We start from the raw sequence: 20,544 nt of genomic DNA, 5'->3' as shown, positions 1-20,544 counted from the left end.
ACTATGACGGCTGCTAATTGGATCATTTTATTCATGCTGCTATAGGGGCTACAGGGCTTTTCTAAAAGGCTTTTGCTGTATTCCAAGACTAAACACATGTTCCGCCAGGCAACATGTAAATCACTTCATTAAGACTGTGTGCCAGGAGAATGCCAAAAGTAATCATGGAGGTGCAGTTTAACACATTTGCCGTCAGGTGGCGCCAGAGTACAACACATTTGTTCAGGTGCTTCGATGCACTGACGCTCCAGTTAACTTCAAGTGCAAACAGGTGTCGTTCTTTGCCTGCATTTCACTTTGCATGTGTCTTTAAACTTTTTCTTATGCATGATGATATGCAGAAAAATAAATGTGTTCATGTGAACGTAGCCCTAATTCCTCTCATGTATGTTGGTGTTTTCTGTATTCATTTAACTCAATGTGTTTACAAAAATAAACATATGCAGAAGGGAATGACAATGGTGATTGTCTATGGATAATTATGTTACATCGTCAGGTTTGCGCTTAGAGAAGGTTATGGTGCTGTACGCATTAGTTTCAAATTAATCTCAAAAACCTCTAAATGAAACCATGGTCTGTGTGTTTGCTCCCTGTCTGTCTGCCTTGCAGTGAGTCTGGGCGGTGGGAGGGGGGATGATGCTCCAGCTCCTGTCACACATGCTGTACAGCAACAATAATATTTGGAGAGTTACAAGTGGCTGCGGTCTGCACCACAAACCGAGACGCATGACCAATGAGCTCTCTCTTGCGCACGTACCCAGATTTCAGTTAACAGTGATCATTGGTGTATATGCACGACTTTAAAGCTCAGCAGCTCAGATAAGTTGGTGACCATAGTGGAAACGGTGCAAGATGGGCAAACAAGCTGGAAGGCAGTGCGGGTGCTTAGTTTTCTGAGAACAAAAGCGGCGCTCCGTGCCATTGCGCACAACTTCTTTATTGCATGCAAACGCACCAAAGCCGAATTACTGAGTAGAATTTCCTGAGCAGAAGCAAATATGGATATGCTTAGTTCTTTGATTATTTTCACAAAGTTTCTACTTTATTTGAAACTAACATATTGCATGGAGGTAGATTTCTGCATACCTGTTCGTGTGGATCATCAAAAGCATGAAAAGCATCTGCACCGGCGCGCGGAGCAGATGACTGAAAGACTAATAGTTTTTAGACTAAGTGCATTCAAACAGGAACTTTACCTCCACCTTACGCCGGATTCCAGTTTTCTTGAACCGAGCAGCTTGACGCCTGAAAGCGGCTCCTCAGCATCCAACGCCTCTGCAACAGCTGACTTACGGGAATGCTTCTACTCCGGGGATGTCAACGCCGAACCGGACTCCTACGCCGCGCTCAGCCTGTGTAAAGGTCTCCATGGGAGTTTTTCCTATAACGGCATGGAGTATTTCATCAGCCAGAGCAGAACTGAAGACGCAGCAGCTGCGTCTGGAAATGGAAACTCTTTCGACAGGACGCATGTCGTCCGCCGCCGAAGACGCGCTACGCACTCAGGCGGCAACTTCACCAGCAGGTGTGGAGTTGCACCTGACACCAACTTCAACATTTCCCTGGAGAAATACAAGCACATCAGTGAACTGGCGATTGATGGCTTTACTGAAACTGTGTTGAAAACCTTGGGGAGGTCCAAGAGGTTTGCCTCCATCCCCAGGTTTGTGGAGGTGCTTGTGGTGGCAGATGAATCTATGGCTAAATTTCACGGGGATGACCTAAAGCATTACCTCCTGACCCTGATGTCAGTAGCAGCCAGGCTTTACAAGCACCCCAGCATTCTCAACTCCATAAACATAGTGGTGGTGGGTTTCATGGTCATAAATGAAGCTGACAAGGGACCCAAGGTTTCCAGTAATGCAGCCCTGACTCTGCGCAACTTCTGCTCCTGGCAGAAGAAGTTGAATAAACACAGCGACAAGCACCCAGAATACTGGGACACTGCCATACTGTTCACCAAACAGGTAAGCAGGGGAGGAGTGAGCTGCACCAAACCCAGCTGTAATGCATCACATTGGTGGTGTAAGGATTGTAATGCTGCACTCAAACACAACTTGTGCATGGGTGAATTATGAGACAAAATGGGCCCCTGGGCATGTAAAAGACTATAAGAGGCACTATTTCAGTCTTTTTTTTACAGGTGAGCCAGAACTCCCATACTCTCAGAGACACAAAACTACTCAGTGAAGTTAATTTTATTAACGTAACAACTGTCACTTCACACAGGTCAGTGCCCTGTGTACCCTTTCAGTTATCCATCTATTAACTTGTGTGTTGGTGCAGCCTGTCAACTGCACAGCCCTGCTAGTCCCATTTCTTCTAGTGCAATGAGTCACTGGAAAAGAGCAACTGAGCCAAATCTTTCCATGGAAGACCTCACCTCTGTCAGCCTCTACAGAATAAGAACTGGGTCACTATCTGCCTATAAAAGCACCTTCATGATGATCAGACCATTTTTTAAGAGTCCAATTAGAATCCAAATTCCTTCTTCATTCATTCAAGATGATGTAAACTGACACTATCTAAAGCATTCCGCTGGTCACAGCTGTCAGATAATCCCATGTGGCCACCAGAGCTGCCACCATTGCCTAGTAAATCTTTCTCCACAGTCAATAACTTCTCTCTGTCTCTCCCGCTCTGATGCCTGGTTGTTGGTGCCTGCTTTCCATTAGGTCCAGTTTGGCTCTGGCTGGCCATCTGAAACATGTCCTCTCTCCTTCACTCCATAGCAACATACAAAAACACTTTAAGGACGAAACGACTTAAAAGTCACCCCAACACTGGGGAAAGATCCCTTATTTACCGAGGGGCAATTATATGTAGGAAAGTCCAGGTCCGGTGTTGTTGTCCTTGTATGGCACAATGAGTGCAGCTGCTGAGATGGAAAAAGTCTTGTAATAGGTTACGGAGAGCAAGTGGGGTGGAATACACATGGCTGGCAGAGGGCGCTTCTGGCATCACTGGGCTTCGCTGTAACACTGGGTTAACAAGTTCATCCTCCACTTTGGTGTTTCCTCTGAATGCTACAAAAGCACAGGGAAGTCATTTTGATATAACATAATAACATAAGTTCTGCCCAGAAATATTGAATCAGAGACAAAATAAGTTTTAGTCACAAAAGACTGTCCAGTAAGCCTTAGGACAGAGGCACCTATATCTTCCTGATAACCAGTGAGTCACAGCCACTTTCATTAATAATTAACTGTTCCAGTGGGAAAAGGCTTATTACTTTTCCTGTAGTGTTAAATAACAAGCGACTGCAGTCGCGCTAGCAGCTTGTGCGGCTGTGCATGTACAAACACTTACTGTAGGCACAGTGGTGCTTTGAGCTAAATGCCTACATGCTAACCTGCTCAAAATGATGATGTTGTTGATGTCAAGCAGGTATAATGTTAACCATGTTCAAAGGGCGCCTGGGTAGCTCACCTGGTAGCGTGCACCCATATAAGTTTACCATGTTCACCATCTTATTTTAGCATGCTAGCATTAGCTAATTAGCAATACACACAGAGAACAGTTGAGGCTGATGGGAATATCATGAGTCCTGCAGTATTTGATAATAAACCAAAGCACAGGATGAATTTTAAATTCTTACCTGATGATGGCGCAAGATTCAGGAGATCACCACTTGATCCTCAGGGAAATGTGAATTCCTGTACCACATGTCATGGCAATCCATGCAACAGTTGTCAAGACATTTTAACTAGAAAAACAAATTATCAACCTAATGGTGGCGCTAAAGGTAAAATCAGGGGATCAACAAAGTCATTAGGATTCATCCTCTGGGGATTATGAATGTCTGTAACAATAAAAAGTTACACCGCAGTTGAGAAAAACCAGACTGTTTGCGAACGTAACATCACTACAGCCAGATACAACCAGATATAGCCAATTAGCAGAAATGGAGGTACAACATAGAGATAAGAAGAGATAGTGAGAGATTAAGTGGTACACTGGTAAAGATAAGACTATCGTGGAGTTGTTGTCATGGTTTTACTCACCCTGGGCTGTGTGCTGCAGGTGGAACTCATCTTGTCCTCCCAAACTCTCTTCTTACCTCTTTAACTAAACATCAAGAGGAAATGTGTGATGGGCTATCTGCCCTGACCCTTTGCTTCAACATATTCAAAAGTCAGAACAGAGAAACAATAAACAAACCCATGTGCTTTGTATTAGTGCTCTTCATGGTCTGTTCATTCTGTAGCTCAAGGCACAGCCACAAAAACATGTTTGGAACATGGCTCAAGTTCAATGTGATTTTCCAAGATTTTTATGAGAATGAAATGAAAGGCGTGTTACAATTAACACTTACGTCTCTGTGTCACCAGGATCTTTGCGGGGCCACAACCTGTGATACACTGGGTATGGCTGACGTTGGAACCATGTGTGACCCGAAGAGGAGCTGCTCTGTCATTGAAGATGATGGCTTGCCCTCCGCTTTCACAGCTGCCCACGAACTTGGTAAGAATGTTGTTTGTATTTGCTGTAAGAAACATTCATCATCAGGGATTGCACACTCACATTATGCATTTTAGATTTATGCTAATGCACATTTGGCCTCAGAGTGAGATATGCTCAAGGCAAGAGTTGCATATAACCTAAGCCTAAAATGTCAAAGGAATTTTGCAGTCAGGTTTAAGATGCACATAATCAGTGTAGAAACTGGCCCGGCCAGAGGGCTTTGCCACTTTCATGATGATCTATATGGCTGTGGTTCTCAGTCCTAGTCCCAGAGCACTGCTGGGTTTCAATCATAGCAGTGATTTAATTGCACGTACCTGATGTTCTGTTTGTAAATCAATCCCTCCTAGATTGGCGCAATCAAAACCAGCAGGTCTCTGGGCCTAGGTTGAGATCTATGCATGTTCGACATTACAGCTGCACAGCATAACTTTGCACACTGGCAGCTGCAAATTGAAAGTGAGAGATAGCAGAAAATTCTGAAGTTATCACATAACATTATACTAACAAATGTAAACTTATCTTTAAAATTCCAGCTTGTCTGGGATGCTTTTGTGAAAAGGAGAATGTAAGCATGAAAAAGGATGAATGAAGCAAAGGAAATAACACTGGCAATCCCAGTTTTCTCTGGACAGAGCCCTCACTCGTTGTTCTTTAGGAGACTCTTTGCATTTCAGGCGAAAATGTCAAATCCACTGTAAGTGTGTGGAATGAGCGTTAGTTGTGTTTGAGCATAAACTCATACGCTCACATATACGATCCTTCCGCGTTGCCGTGGAAATGGCATTGGAATAGGTGAACCTTTTGGGAAACACTTATTTGCTTTTTTTCTGAAAATGAGATGAGAAGATTGATACCAATCTCATGTTTGTGCATGTACAGAGCAAGACAAGAGTCAGGGCATGGTTTGCCTAGCTTAGCATAAGGACTGTAAGAAAGGGATACACTAATTTGCACGTTTTTGCTAAACCTGTGCAGAAAGCAAAATGTCACATGCTGTAAATATTTCCTGGCATTCGACAGCTACATATTGTAACTGTTAGCAGCTTCCCAAAGTCTTGTAGTCACAGTGAGGTTGCCAGGTTTGGTTTCTTTGTGTTAGAGACACCAAATGTATCTCACAACCTATGCCATAGCCAGAGATGTTACACTAAAGTAGCCTACTGGTCAATTTTTTTGTGAAGAATCAACTGTCCAAAATTGTCATTTCACTTACTGACTATACTTTCATGTACAAGTTAAAAAGCAAGGTACACTGTAAAAAAAATTAATAGGCATATGTTTACACTTTGGAGCCAGGCTAGCTGTATACAGTCATTTTCAGTGTTTGTACAAGTTAAACTAACCACATCCTTGCTCCAGCTTCCTACTTAACCCACATATATGAGATTAATATGAATATAAAAATGCTGACCCATTCTTTTTATTTCCAATCTGCATGCTGTTTCATGGTAAGTGTGCGCTGTTGTTTCCCAGCTAGACCACAGAGAAGTTATTTTGTGAACCAGAATGCCTGAATTCTGACTTTATACTGAAGTTTTGATTTATCACTTCCTGTGGATGGTGAAGTGTCCAATGTAGTTTTGACAAATAGTGTTATCACGATGCAATTTCTTTATATTTATCTGTGATTTAGGCTGATATTAGGTATGTAATCTCCTTTTTGCAGCTTTAAATTACCTGTCAAAGATGAACGTAAAAAAGGAGCACTGCTAATCCTGCTTTTTCAATGACATTTAATGGGTGATATATGAACTGCATGTACTTTAGTTTGACAAACTCCTAAAACTGTCTAGTCAAGGCGAATCCTATGAATAACACAAATTACATATTTTCACATTTTCAATAATCAGTGGTTGAGAATGTAAAAGAAGCAAGACTCATGGCTGAAACCAGATGCACAAGTAACTCCCGAGGCCCCAAGAGAGGCATTGGTTTACACTGTCCTCATTACACAATTTCCCCTCAAAATGGTCCTGTCTCATGATTGAATACGCGGAAACACATCTATGTTTTGTTTTTTTGGAATGTACTGCATGTCCATATTTAGGGAATTAAATGATTTCCTTGGGAACTAAATTCCCTTGTCAGGCCTGGTTTAGAACATGGACGTACATGTAAGCCACGCTCTATATTCCCATGCTTAACTGCATTCCTGTCTGCTATGACATCAGCTTTCAAATCAGTCCAAGTTTAGTTTGCTTTGCCTTATACATACATGTGTGCTGTGATGTCTGGAAAAAAGTTTCTCTTTTTTGGTAATATTTTCATCACCACAGATACAGAATATGCTCAGTAACTCTTACTAACTGCTTATTGTGTTTTAAAACATTGGAACTACTTAACTCTAACAAAGGCATAACCTTCTGTCTCTCTTCCCACCCTACCCTCATCCCTCAGGCCACGTCTTCAACATGCCCCACGACAATGTGAAGGCGTGTGAGGAGGTATTTGGGAAACTAAAGGACAACCACATGATGTCTCCCACACTGATTCAGATCGACAGGAGCAGGCCCTGGTCTGTGTGCAGCGCAGCCATCATTACTGAGTTCCTGGACAGAGGTCATGGTTAGTAAACATTTCCTGTATATGTCTCTGGACTCAGATGGACCACTAATTCTGTCCAGGCTTCATGCTTTCAGCTGGTTGTAATCTAATTGCGCCCACAATAACAGACCTTGGCTCTAGTTTGTCATGGTTACATTTGTAATTTCAATATCAGTTTCAACTTTCAACAAAAGAAATACTCATATTATTTTTTGTTAAAATACTGTATCTATTTGGATAAAATATTTTTTTTTTCTTTGTTAAGTGAGTGTTTATTCTTCAGTTTTTTTGTGCCTAATCCTCGCAAAATGGGGTCTTGGAATAGAAAAGTCAAAGTAGTTATATATTACGGAGCCCCCCTGGTCCCACTTTGTCAAAAAAATTAATTATAACTATCTTGTGACCACGAGATAGTATCTTGAGGCCTCAAGATAACTATCTTGAGACCACGAGATAGTATCTTGAGGCCTCAAGATAACTATCTTGTGGCCACGAGATAGTATCTTGAGGCCACAAGATAGTATCTTGAGGCCACGAGATAGTATCTTGAGGCCTCAAGATAGTTATCTTGAGATAGTATCTTGAGATAGTATCTTGAGGCCTCAAGATAGTTATCTTGAGATAGTATCTTGAGATAGTATCTTGAGGCCTCAAGATAGTTATCTTGAGGCCTCAAGATACTATCTTGTGGCCTCAAGATACTATCTCGTGGCCACAAGATAGTTATAATTAATTTTTTTGACAAAGTGGGACCAGGGGGGCTCCGTAATATATCGAGGGTCAACACACTTTTAAAAACACTTCACAATAAATAACTCAATGAAATTCAATGGAAAGAGGATAAAACAAACCTAACACTATGTCTAAGTTGACGAGGGAATCAATCAACAATAACAACTTACTTGAAAAAAAACAAAATGTGTAATGTGAAAGTGATCACTTGTAGTGATGAACCCAAAGAGAAGTATCACCAGACTCTGTAGTTTCCCTCAGGTCTGCAAAGCGTTTTAGCTTCTTTCAGCTCATCGTTTTGGTTTTCTGGTCCACAACTTTAATGTTTTGGTTCAGTCACAGCACTCTCGACAACTTTGTTTCTAGCCACAACAGACAGCTGATTTTGCTAAAAAAAAAAAAAAAAAGCTCTGATACATTTACTGTACCAAACAGGAAAGAGACAAATTTAGTGATTAGCTGGCAAATGTAGAAAATGTAGCAGATTTCCTTCCTGTGAGTTGATTAGGTGCAAAACAGAAGGTTGATGGAAACTAGAAAAAATGAATGCAGCTTTAAGAAAACTTTTGGTTGGTGGACACCTGTAGTTGTCATGTCATCATGTCATAAAAGACAAGTTAATGGTGAAATGACACTAAATGCTAAATTACCTTACATGGGATCAGAATTCTGGATCCTTGGCTAGAAATCCTGATTTAACAACAAGCTTAAAGTGATGCAGCACCCAGCTGAGTCCTCAAAGCTTTAAGCAAGGCTTTGGAAAAGTTAAGTATTTGAGTATGACAAACTAACAGAGTTCCTTATGTTATATGCTAATAAGAGCTCAAAAATGGTAGAAAAATGCTCTTTATGTAATATCTGAGGACATTTTGTTATATTTTGATGTTGTCACATCCAGATATAAAGTATCTACTACAGTGGTGGATGAGAGCAAGTAGGCTAAATGTCAGATGTTTATGCCAGAAAGATGATTCTTTTGTAGAACTAGCACATACTAGATCCTCACTAGCCTCAGTAGACTACAATGTATCCACAAGAAATGCAGAAATGTGAAACACTTCATGGCAGAATTACACTTGAAACTAGAGTGCAATAAACATTACCCAGTGAAGAAACTGTGTATCCGAGGAAGTATCTTTCCTTGAGATTTTATTTTATATGCCGATGATGACATTATCCACTTTTAGTATCCACATTCAATATACCATTCATAAGTTCAATAATATATCGTTCGGCTTTTTCTCCTCGGTAGCTCCCCTCTGCCAAGTCTTTTTCGGTCTGTGTGTAAACTCCCGTAAGTGCCTGGGAGTGTAATAGACAGAATTAGCACACCAATGTATTATCTCCCCGCAACCAGCCCACTTACTGTAACAAGCAAATGAGCCTTTACCAAGTTCAACATTCCAAAGCTAACACTACTGTCTTTTCTTCATGAGCCAATCTTAACATTATCTGGTACCTGCACTGTCTCATATAGACAGCTTGCAGTCTGCATTTGTACAGACTGAAGACACAGTTATTGGACATAACCGTACCAACATTTTTAAGCTCTTTCATGAACATTATTTGAATGCTTTAATCCATAGTTTTATAGCCCTTTGTACAACATAGTCATTGCCTCACATGAACTTACCAGAGCACTCTTCCAATGCAAAACAGTTTTAAACAGCATCTTTCTCAGGGACATTTAATACGAGAAAGATGATAGATACAGTACATAGGTTCCTCTTACTTAAAGATGACCAAAGTTTGTTTTACTCTTATAGTTGATTGATATATTGTTCTCAGTTTCATGGACTGATGAATCACAGTTTCTGTTAATTCTGACTTCACTAACAAGGAGCCTACGCAAGTGTAGAAATATTTGGTTAACCACAAATTTAGCAAATAAAAAGTACTATTTTCACCACATCAGTCAAATTATCACGAAAATGCCCTGGTAAAGATTTCATTGTTTTAATTAAATTTTTGTCCCTAAAGCTTCATTGGTAGATTTATTGGCCATTAAAAACATTGACATATTAACACCTCAATAGGTTGATATGGTGAATGTGTTAGCAAACAGTTGCCTAGACAGAGTAACAGCATTCATGTTCCTGTCCACCATAAACATACATCTGATATTCACTTTTCCTTTAGCTGCTCTATGTTTTGGTCTCCATCATCTCCTTGTTGCTAACTTTGTCTGTCTGCTGTTTGGTGCTGGTGGGTAGTGTTAAATGGCTTTATTAGCTTTTGCACAGAAAACAGCTGCCTGCTGCCGCTTGAAACAAGGTAACAACAGTAAAGTTGTGAGCCTTAAAGTGGTCATATTATGCTTTTTGGCTTTTTCCCTTTCCTTTATTGTGTTATATATCTTTTTTTATGCATGTTATAGGTTTACAAAGTGAAAAATCCCAAAGTCCACCCCAAAGGCACATCTCCAACAGAAAAACACTGTTCACAAACTGCTCCAAACAGCTCTATTGTAGTCCAGCCTTTACTTCCGTGACGAACGAACATGCATCACTTTGTAACAAACGTTATAATGCTCGCCTAGCTGTTAGCATGGCACACCCTCATACTCTGCTTCTAACTGGCTTTATTACCTAGGTACAGTACATGTGTGACTCCCAATAAAGATAGAATAGAAGTGTGATGCCTCACTCTGTAGCTAAAACAGAGAGCTCAACACACAGGGTGAAAAGAGGAGCTGTGTGCAGTACAACAAAAATATGGTGTTTTTTGAAAATTAAACCATGTAAACCTATTCTGATATAACATTTAAATACAATTATGAACCTGAAAATGAGCATAATATGAGCACTTTAAAACCAAAACAATGAGCTGTAAGATGAACTCCGTCGAGCTGAGGGAAACTGCAGGGTTGATGAGAAATCTCTGTGGGTTTGTCAAACAACATAGATATTACACTTAGTAATTTCCCCCATAGTAAATACAAAAATATCAATTAGTGGAGCTTTAAGTTTTCTGTGTTTAAAGTAGGGATGCACCAAATCCAAATTTTTGGGGTTCGGCCAAATACCGAATCCACTGGTTAAGATTCCACTGAATCCGAAACCGAATCCTACTCCCATCCTCAGTCCATTAACACAGTAAACACATTAATGAAGTAAACAAATGGTTAACACAAGTTTTTAGCAGTGACTGTCCTTCCTTTGCTGTACCTGAAGTTGCTGCATTCTTTCTCATTTTTGCTGTACTCATATTCTTTCGGATGTTTCATACGCAAATGTTTTAACAGCGGTGATGTTGTGTATTGTTTAGGGTCCTTGCCAGCACGAGACAAATTGGCATTGCAAATTGAACATGATTGACAATGACTTGAATCGCCTTCTTTTGACTGAAAGTACTGCAAAACAACACTTTTTCTGCTCACGAGTTCCATTTTCATATTCTCACAGCCTACAGCATTGAATGGTTCACTTACGTAAACAACTTCCCGTAATCAATGGTGGCGTCATGACGTCGACCAGTCTAGCGCACGTAGTGTGCGTAGCGTACGTAGGGTTCGGTGGAAACAAATTCTAAGGTTCGGCAGAAACCGAACCCCGTCAAAAAGCCCAATATTCAGCCGAATCTGAAGCCGAATCCTGGATTTGGTGCATCCCTAGTTTAAAGTAAATGTTTGTGAGTGAATGCAGTTGTGGTCTGATTGTTTGCAATGTTGTTTGTTTGTTTCTGTAGGAGACTGTCTGTTGGACCAACCTCAAAGGCAGCTGTCTCTCTCAGACAACCTGCCTGGTTCCAGCTACAGCCTGCACCGCCAGTGTGAGCTTGCTTTCGGCCCCGGCTCCAAGCCCTGCCCGTACATGCAGCCCTGCTCCAAGCTGTGGTGCACCGGGAAGGCCCGCGGCCAGTTGGTCTGTCAAACCCGACACTTCCCCTGGGCGGACGGCACCAGCTGTGGCAACGGCAAGGTCTGCTACCGAGGAGCCTGCACTGATAAGAACAACACCATGCACATCAAGGTGAGAGAGTGCGGAAAGAAAACCCTATCCTGCTTGGTCTTTTTTATTACATGTTGATGTACCATTGTGTTTTTCTTTTGTCCCAGGTGGATGGCCGGTGGGGGAAGTGGGGAGCATTTGGAGACTGTTCCCGAAGTTGTGATGGAGGAGTTCAGCTGGCAAAGAGGGAGTGTGACAACCCTGTTCCTGAGAATGGAGGCAAATACTGCTATGGCCTTCGCATCAAGTATCGCTCCTGTAACTTCAACCCTTGTCCTGAAACAGGTACACTAGTCTCTGTTTGAGTATTTTTACACAGGAAGACACACATTTTGTAACCAGCCCATGGAGTTACCATTAGCTTAATTAGCTCGCTAGCTACAGCTGATAAAATCTGGCTAGAAAATAGAAGTTGCTGTTGTCTACCTCTGTCTAAGTTCAAGGACCCATTGTTGACTAAGAATTTCAAGTAGCAAATCTGCCACCATTATCATCATAAAATGCACAGAAGTTAAATCCATTAGGGGCTTAGTGAACCGTCAATTGCAAAACTGCAATCACATTCTATAAGGTCAAGAGTGTTGCAGTAGTTGTCAACTAATCTGAGGTTGTTTTTACATCTCCAGGCAAGAGTTTCCGTGAGGAGCAGTGTGAGGCGTTTAATGGCTTAAACCTCAACACCAACAGACTAGGTTCCTCTGTGGTTTGGGTTCCTAAATATTCGGGCATCTCTCCCAAAGACAAATGCAAGCTTATCTGCCGCGCCAACGGGACTGGGTACTTCTATGTCCTCGCTCCAAAGGTATGTAGCTTTTAGGATTTGGTATGTTCAATGTTTGATTGTAACAACACCATCCAATTGTATCTTCTTTAATTAACTTTTTTTCTAATCACGAAACAATGGAATTAGTACAAGACAACACAATATATTTACGAGACAATCCTCTGTTAATAAAGTAGAGAAACTACAACTAGCCAAATTACATATTGATTGCTTTCGCTGGAGGCTGATTTGAGCCTAATAATTGCTAGCTGTTGTTTTAGCCTGTAGACGGTACATGTTATGAATAAAACCGAAGTCCTGCCGCACTCAGATCTATGAGATCTGAGACATGACTTTGGGGAATTCTGTCAATATTCTGAGATAAATGGGTATCAACTCTTGTAATTGCTAATGTAATCTGAACTCTGTGTCATTGAACACCTCATCATGCATCAAAACCTCATGGGAGGTGTAGTTGAAACATTTAGATAGAAATATTTAGCATCTCTCTGTTCACAAAGGTTTGGCGTGTAACTGCTCGGTATGATTTGGCCTTTATTCGAAACGCAAGAAGTAAGTTCTATCCACAGCAAAGCAGTGAGAGGTGATGTGTTGGTGGCAGTAGAGAGAGTGGCTGCTGCTGCTGCTGCTGCTGCTGCTGCTGCTGCTGCTGCAGCAGGATGGATGGAGCGTTGAGGAAGGGAAACATACAGGGACAGTATCACTTCACAGCTGTGGCTTGTCAGCAACTATGTATGCAACCAGAAAAGAAAAAAGCTTGTAACAGCAATACAGGCCAACATATCGTTTACGCTAAAGGACACAGTACACTCCCTCTGGTGCTACTTTGCGACTTTCTATTTATTTGGTTCATTATGTTTGTTTAGAAAGAAGAATAAAGTATGTAATTATGGAAGACTATATATGGGGCGACACTTTCTGTCTTGCTCTTTCTTTCCCTCTGTTGTTCCTGCTTACATACAGTATTATCCACTTTAAGATCAGCTTGATGTAATGTCTCAAACCCTGCAGGTTGTGGATGGGACGCCCTGCTCTCCTGACACCTCAGCTGTATGTGTTCAAGGAAAATGCATCAAGGCAGGCTGTGATGGCAAGCTGGACTCTAACAGGAAGTTTGACAAGTGTGGTGTGTGTGGTGGCGACAACCAGGGCTGCAAGAAGGTCTCAGGATTGTTCACCAAACCTATGTAAGTAGCATATCAACACATTCTGCTGCACTACATAGTATTACATCTAAACTGCCGGGACACATCAGAATGTCAACATTGATGTCAAGAGGTTTGCAGTGGAAATGTCTTCGGTGAAGTGTGTTACTGAAAAGGAGAAGATAACTGAGCTTTTTCAGTCTCTACTGGCATCAGAAACATCTAGGAGAAAACACAAGCAGCCCATGCTGATCAATCACAGTTCTCCCAACGTGGTATCTTTGTAGCCGCTGCACCCAAAGAGCCTAAGCACATAACCAGCCTCTTAATGCATAACTATCAATGAAGCTTTAGGAATAGCCTAGAGGTAGGCATTTGACAGGATGTCCTAAAGGGTGCGGTAGTTCCCAATATATTCATGGAAATAAATCATCTGGATCTTGTGGAGTTATTCTAAACACTAAAGAGAAATGGTTTAAGGACATTTTAGGCAGACTGTATCTGGGTCTGGAAGCTGGATGATATAACAATCCAAGACATAGCCTAGTGTAGTTTAAAAACTGGAAACAGAGGGAAACAGCTAGCCTCGCAAAGTTAATGAGGCCTTTAAGCTCTTTCAAAATTTCCACAATGTAACTTGTGTATTACCACTGGCGCATCTCTTTTAAATGTATTTGTGGCTGGAGTCAACAAGATAACAAGAAAATAAGATGTTTATTTTTTTAACAGTCTTTGTGCTAGGTTAGGCTAACCATGTCCTGGCCCAGTCTCTCAACTACAAGCATAGAAATCGAATTGATGTTCTCATTTGACTCTAGGTAAGAAGGCAAACAACTATTTCCCAAAAATATCACTGTGTTCCTTTAGGTGGAGACATTCATGTAGAATATCTTTCAGCCTTGACACGTGATTGTTTGCCACCAAACCATCTTTGATTTGGCGGGAAATCGTCTTTGTTTACTTTACTAGACAAAGTGATACTGTTTAAAGCAAGGGGGTAAGCTTCGCTTCAGAACTCAAACCTCCTATGGCGCCATTTTGTTGCTACCTGGCCATCACCTCCCGTTAGCATTCCACTGACTAGCATTCATTTTGGCGCCACTTAACAGCGAATAACTTTACATCTGAAGCGTTTAAAGACTCTATTTGTCCATTGTTTATTTCTAAAGAAACACGACAATGTATAAAAGGCTCCATTACCTTGTACTTCACGTTATGGCTCCGTAGCAGACGTTTTTGTAAAAACAGGCTAACGATTGTGTCACATAGTAGAGGAATTACCGTATAGTACAGGAGAAGCTTGCAGGCAGTTTTGACTTACATGAGCTGTTAAGGATTAATTACTAATGTTAACTAGCATTTTAGTTAGCAATAATTATCCTGTGCCCATGTTACCTCCTTACATATACCTACACTCTCCTTCTCTGTAAGATTGGGAATGATTGAGATTTCTCTTGGCACAGCTACCAGAAGACTTACAACTTTCAGACACGTTGCTCACGTCACATTTACGCTGTCTCTCTCAGTTGGAGGCTAAGCAGTAAAACTGGCCATCACTGGTCTCAGTCCAGAGACACGGGGTCTGTTTGGGGTCCATTATATACTGTCTATGGTTTAAAGACGAAGTGATAAACAATAAGATTTACCATTTTGTGAGAAATTGATCTTAATAGTCAGAACTTGCACAGGAGTATCTGCAAGGTGAATAGAGGCAACCAATCACCTTGACCATGGTCTCATGTTTATGTTAATTATACAAAGGTAAAAGGACTGGACAAGATGGCACCGGTGTATAGTGACACGCTGTGATCTACTCACTCTCTGGAATCCTTTACATTGATGATGTTTATGAACACATGAAGCACTTTTAAGTTTGAAAGTTACATTACATTCATGGTCTTGAAAGAATAACCATTGGCCATTCAGCATTATTAATGCTCTACATCGCCACACTTTCTTTCCAGTCATGGCTACAACTTTGTGGTGATGCTGCCTGTTGGAGCTTCCAACATTGACGTCCGTCAGCGTGGCTACCGAGGAATGGTCAGCGATGAAAACTACTTAGCAGTGAAGAATCGGCACGGCAAGTACCTGCTGAACGGAAACTACGTGGTGTCAGCCGTGGAGCGCGACTTGCTAGTGAAGGGCAGCTTACTGCGCTACAGCGGCACCTCCTCATCCGTGGAGATTCTTCAGGCCACCAGACCCCTGCAGGAACCTCTGACTGTGGAGGTGCTCTCAGTAGGGAAGATGACTCCTCCCAGGGTGCGCTACTCTTTCTACATCACCAAGGAGAGCAAAGAACAGAAGACTCTGCGGAAAGAGGAGAAAAGCCACACCACGCATAATAGTGTCTTGGCGGACAGTAATAGAGTAGAAGCTAAGACGCCGATGATGGGTAAGAGGCCGGTCAGTCATTGGGTGACAGGAGCTTGGGATTCGTGCACAGTGACTTGTGGGAATGGTCTGCAGAAGAGGCTGGTGCAGTGCCAGAGCATGGAGGGGCGTCCTGCAGTAGACTGTGACAGTGCTGACAGGCCTGTAGCAGTGAGAGCATGTGGTGAACCATGTCCCATGTGGGATGTAGGGGCCTGGTCTCACTGCTCCAAGTCCTGTGGAAGGGGCTTTAAAAGGCGGCCAGTGCGCTGCATGACTGAGAATGGTCTAAATCTACCCAGAGACCACTGCTCTGGAAGGAGGAAGCCTCAGGAACTGGACCTCTGCAATCTGAAGCCATGTTAAAGCAGAAGAGACACAACCAAAGGACTTATTTTTGTCAGTCAAAGTGACAATTTGCCCAAATCAGCATGATAATGATCCCACAGCTGTGTTGGGTGGAAATACTCTCAAACGCAGCCTGACTGTGTCTGAAGGGGCGTCTGCTACACTGAAGAAAGCAAATGGAGACAGAGAGGGTCTCCCTCTATTGTATGAAAAGACATATATCAGTTTAGATAAAAGAAAAGAATGAAAGCTGTCTTCTTGTAAACTGTCAAACCATCTGCCTCAGTTTTGACTTGTGGTTAGTCTACCTCTATCAGGAAAGATGACACAATGCCTGAACATATACAGAGAGTAACAGAGGAGAAAGATGCAGAGACACACACATCTGCACACAAACATAATTTCTTGGTAAAGTTACCTGCCTGGGATGAAATTGCAAAAGCAGAGAGAAGTCCAGACAGACAGACAAAGCATGTTGAGGTATAATCTCAGCACTCACACTGTGCATTATCACAAGCAGATATCTCACCTGTGAATTGACATTGTTCTCTTTTCACTGAAGACCTAATCAAAATGTGAAAGACAGTACTGTAACATTCTTGCACCATTCAAGACCTGATTGGTCCATGCAGTTTCTGCATCTTTTTTGTAACTTGTCTTGATTCAGTGCTGTGGCTGTTGTCTGATGTAGAATAATCAAAGCCAGCAGCCAATCACACTGCCAGTCAGAGTCAGATCATAGTTTTACAAGCTTTATATCCTTACAAAATGAAAAACAGACAATATATTACGCACCTGATACAATCTTCATGAATTAGATCACTATCAAAGAACTGAATTTTACCCGCGACCAAAAAAGTAAAAATATTTTTTATAAGAGGAAAATAAGTTTAGAGTTAAGATGTTAGCATATTATATCCAGTGAATGTAGGCTGTTTGTATGGTGCAATCATAATGCGTCTTTGTCCGTTTTGTGTAAACTAAATGCAATGCTCCTGTTTGTTCTGTTGCCAAAGAATTATAACCTTTCAAAAAGCCTTAGTACTTTGAGACACGTCTCTGATGGAACTTCTTTTGTTTGCTACAACATATACACAATTGTTTTTTTTATATGATTTTTTTTTTTTCGTTGAGAAAAAACTAAAACCAAAAGGGACAAATTAATTAATTAGTTTTGGTTTTATGATGGCGCCCTCCTAGTTTTGCATTTATTCAACGGAATGCCGTTAAATTAAAATTAAATCTTGCATAAAGCATTAATGTCAGTGTTCAATCATGGGCATGGCAGACGGTTACACTGAGCCAGACAGCAACCTGTTCCACAACACAAGATATTCAGACTCTGATCAACAACTACATTAGCTGTCCTGCTCGGGGAAAAGAGCACTGCTAACGTCAGTGTGTGCAGACTAATTAGCTAATTATCTGCTCAGCACATTAAACAGCATGTGAACGCAAAAGCCACCCGGGTCCAGTTAAATGCTGCTGTGCTCCTTACGGTTCAATACCAGTAACAACACACTGTCTGTCCATTACATGAAGACTACAGCACTACAAGTTTGTTTACTTTGTCTCTCGTTCTTTATGGTGTAGTCCCGCTTTGCCAGACCTTCCTTCACAGCGCTGCGGCTTACGGTGTAACACCGGCACTCTGGCAGCTTGCCAAAGCAATCTGAGGATGTCATCTTGGGTTCTAGGAAATTGTGATGGACATTTCTTTTTTACTATTTCCTAAGACTTTATAGATCAAACGATTGAGGTTTGAAGTTTGCGCCTTCATGAAAAAAGGAGGTTGTTGTCAGTTTTGAAGAAGGTATTGATCTAGATTTCTCAAACTGTAGATGTAGCATATACTGAGTATCTATGTTCACTAGGTTATATTCCTTACAGTAATTGATTAGATTAGCAATAATAATAATAATAATAATAATAATAGGGGTTTATTCATAGAGTCCTTTTCTAGTAAAACGCAAAGTGCTTCCCAGTTAGAAAGATATAAGACAATGGCAGGACCTTAGCAGCATTTAAACAGTTAAAAATCAGCAAACAACATAATACATAGCAGTAGTAGAAAATACAAAAAGACTTAAACATACATACAATCAATTAAATAAAACGTTCCCAATTACAGACATTGGCTATGCAAAAGGCATAAAGAAAGAAAACTATTAGTATTAGTGGTTTAAGACAAAGAAACAAGACATAACAACAATCTAGGCATTAATATTGTTAAATGAATACTCGGTTTTCAGGTAATGCGGTTGCCCTCCTCAAAGCTCCATGAATACAATGCATGTTGGCTTGTGGCATCGCCTCAGCTTTCACAGTCTTTTGTCCTGCTGCTGCATAGCAGCTTCATCATCTCTTGCCCTTAATGACATATTGCAACATGCCAGCCTATCATTATACATTATACTGCCCGAAATGTATATGGTTTGATCATTTGCTCAGGTGTTACACTCATTCTCGTTCTCACACTTATTTAGTGAACTGTTTCAGAAAAAGGATGTTCTTCTCTATCCATCCATCCATGGTGAAATTAAAGGAACAATTCTCCCTAAAACACAATCAAACACCTATTGTTGTATATCATGGCATTCCAGTTTGTTGTTTTGTAGGGACTGATTTTATTCCATTGGATAAATGTTGCTGCATTTTTAACACAGCTGAAAATATGCATGCTCGCAGCAGTCTTAAAAATACTTGGTAAAAGTCCAGTTTTGCTGTCACGCCCTAAGATTTGAAGTGCAAGGGCGTCTGTCTGGACCATTTGACATGTTTACAATGTTCATTAATAAAAAGACAGAAATGTACTAAAAGAAATGAATTCCATCATCTATGCTATTATAACTTTCAACACTTCCAATGTCAACACTCTTAATGAAACAACACGTGGAATGCATCAAATATCGCAGAATAATAGATTTGTATTTGTATTTGAAGGTGGTCCTTTAAAATGCCAAAAATGCCAACATGTCCTTCAACAAAAAAATGTATTACACTCTTAATTTCCAGTTGGATTTGGTTCAGATGACCTACCATTCAAAAGATGGCACTGTACAGTTAGTTTTTCTTTCTTTCACATCATGGTAATGTTGTTGTTTTTTAATCAGTTGTCTTTTGTATTGTATACTATGTATACATTCATCTAGCTGTATAAAATAAAGAATGTATATATATAAGATTATAAGCCATTGCTGAATCATGATTGATGGTCCGTCTGAAGCTTTAGGTTTTAAAGTATTATTCAGATATTTTACGTTAAGACAACAAGGAAATATTACTTCCCTACTGTAAGTCCATCCCACATAGTTGGATGACAGGCTGGATGGATATCTGTTGTCTCTTGAACGTCTCCCTTTGCTCCAGCAGTATCTGTTACAGCAGATTTCTGCTGTGCCATGCAGTCTTCCATCGCATGAGATGAGACGGTCTTGATACCTCAGCTCTTCTCCAACTGAAGCATGACCGCAGATGAAAACATGTTCATTCATCCTCTTTGGTATTCTGCTGATTCAAGCTCCGTTGTCCTGGCTGTTCTGTAATAACACACCCAGCTTGGCCAGAGCCTGCCCAGTAAGCTTAATGCATTTTTGGACAGACGTCTCTCTGACTTGGGCACCATCACCTCAAAGATTTAACCCATATGAGGGTTTAAAGGTCCTTACTAAAATCAAGTTTTTTGGACATAAGATTTGGATGGTTTGCACTGTACATATAATCACATAGATTCTTGTTGTTAAAAAAGGGTGTGAAAAACTAGCTGTAACTGCTCACAATTGGAACTGCATTTTAAAGTAGTCAGCGGGCCAAATATAATATAAATTTTGAAATAACTGACAGACTTTTTCACTCATTTAGGCCGGATATCCGTTGCCTTGGGCTTCCTTTGTGTTGGAATTTTAAACTCCGGTGGATTTCTGAGGACTATAGTTACCTGCTTCTCAGATCTCTGCAGGGTAAATCCAGACAGCTAGCTAGACTATCTGTCCAGTCTGAGTTTTCTCTCGCAGGACTAAAACAACTTTTGAACGTACACGTTCCACCAAAAACTTACTAACAAAAAAATATCACCAGCCTTATGCTTCCATGATGATGCTCTATCTTGCCTTAAAGGAATACCTCACCCCCATACTGATAATTTCTATGTCAATTTGTCACTCCGTGAATTCTTGCAGAAAAAGTTTTTCTTGCATGC

The 20,544-nt window shown here is 40.9% G+C and overlaps 1 protein-coding gene across 1 annotated transcript; it reads left to right on the top strand.

Moving 5' to 3' along the window:
- Nucleotides 1–687: 687 nt before the first annotated feature.
- LOC120547208 (A disintegrin and metalloproteinase with thrombospondin motifs 15-like) lies at nucleotides 688–19,533 on the top strand. The gene is made up of 8 exons (XM_039782690.1): nucleotides 688–1,967; nucleotides 4,332–4,464; nucleotides 6,865–7,032; nucleotides 11,431–11,714; nucleotides 11,801–11,978; nucleotides 12,320–12,495; nucleotides 13,489–13,664; nucleotides 15,587–19,533. The coding sequence occupies exons 1-8, from the start codon at nucleotides 999–1,001 to the stop codon at nucleotides 16,362–16,364; spliced, it is 2,862 nt and encodes a 953-aa protein (XP_039638624.1). The 5' UTR covers nucleotides 688–998; the 3' UTR covers nucleotides 16,365–19,533.
- The last annotated feature ends 1,011 nt before the right edge of the window (nucleotides 19,534–20,544 follow it).

The sequence above is a fragment of the Perca fluviatilis genome, chromosome 2 (assembly GCF_010015445.1).
Source record: "Perca fluviatilis chromosome 2, GENO_Pfluv_1.0, whole genome shotgun sequence".
NCBI lineage: Eukaryota > Metazoa > Chordata > Actinopteri > Perciformes > Percidae > Perca > Perca fluviatilis.
The sequence above is the reverse complement of the archived record's forward strand: the minus strand, read 5'-3'. Positions and strand labels throughout refer to the sequence as shown.

Excerpts from the sequence above, each read along its gene's own strand:
- LOC120547208 (XM_039782690.1), top strand. The coding sequence starts at position 999 with ATGGATATGCTTAGTTCTTTGATTATTTTCACAAAGTTTCTACTTTAT. Across the intron at positions 7,033-11,430 it reads GTTCCTGGACAGAGGTCATG|GAGACTGTCTGTTGGACCAA; the intron begins GTTAGTAAACAT and ends TTGTTTCTGTAG. Across the intron at positions 11,715-11,800 it reads ACAACACCATGCACATCAAG|GTGGATGGCCGGTGGGGGAA; the intron begins GTGAGAGAGTGC and ends CTTTTGTCCCAG.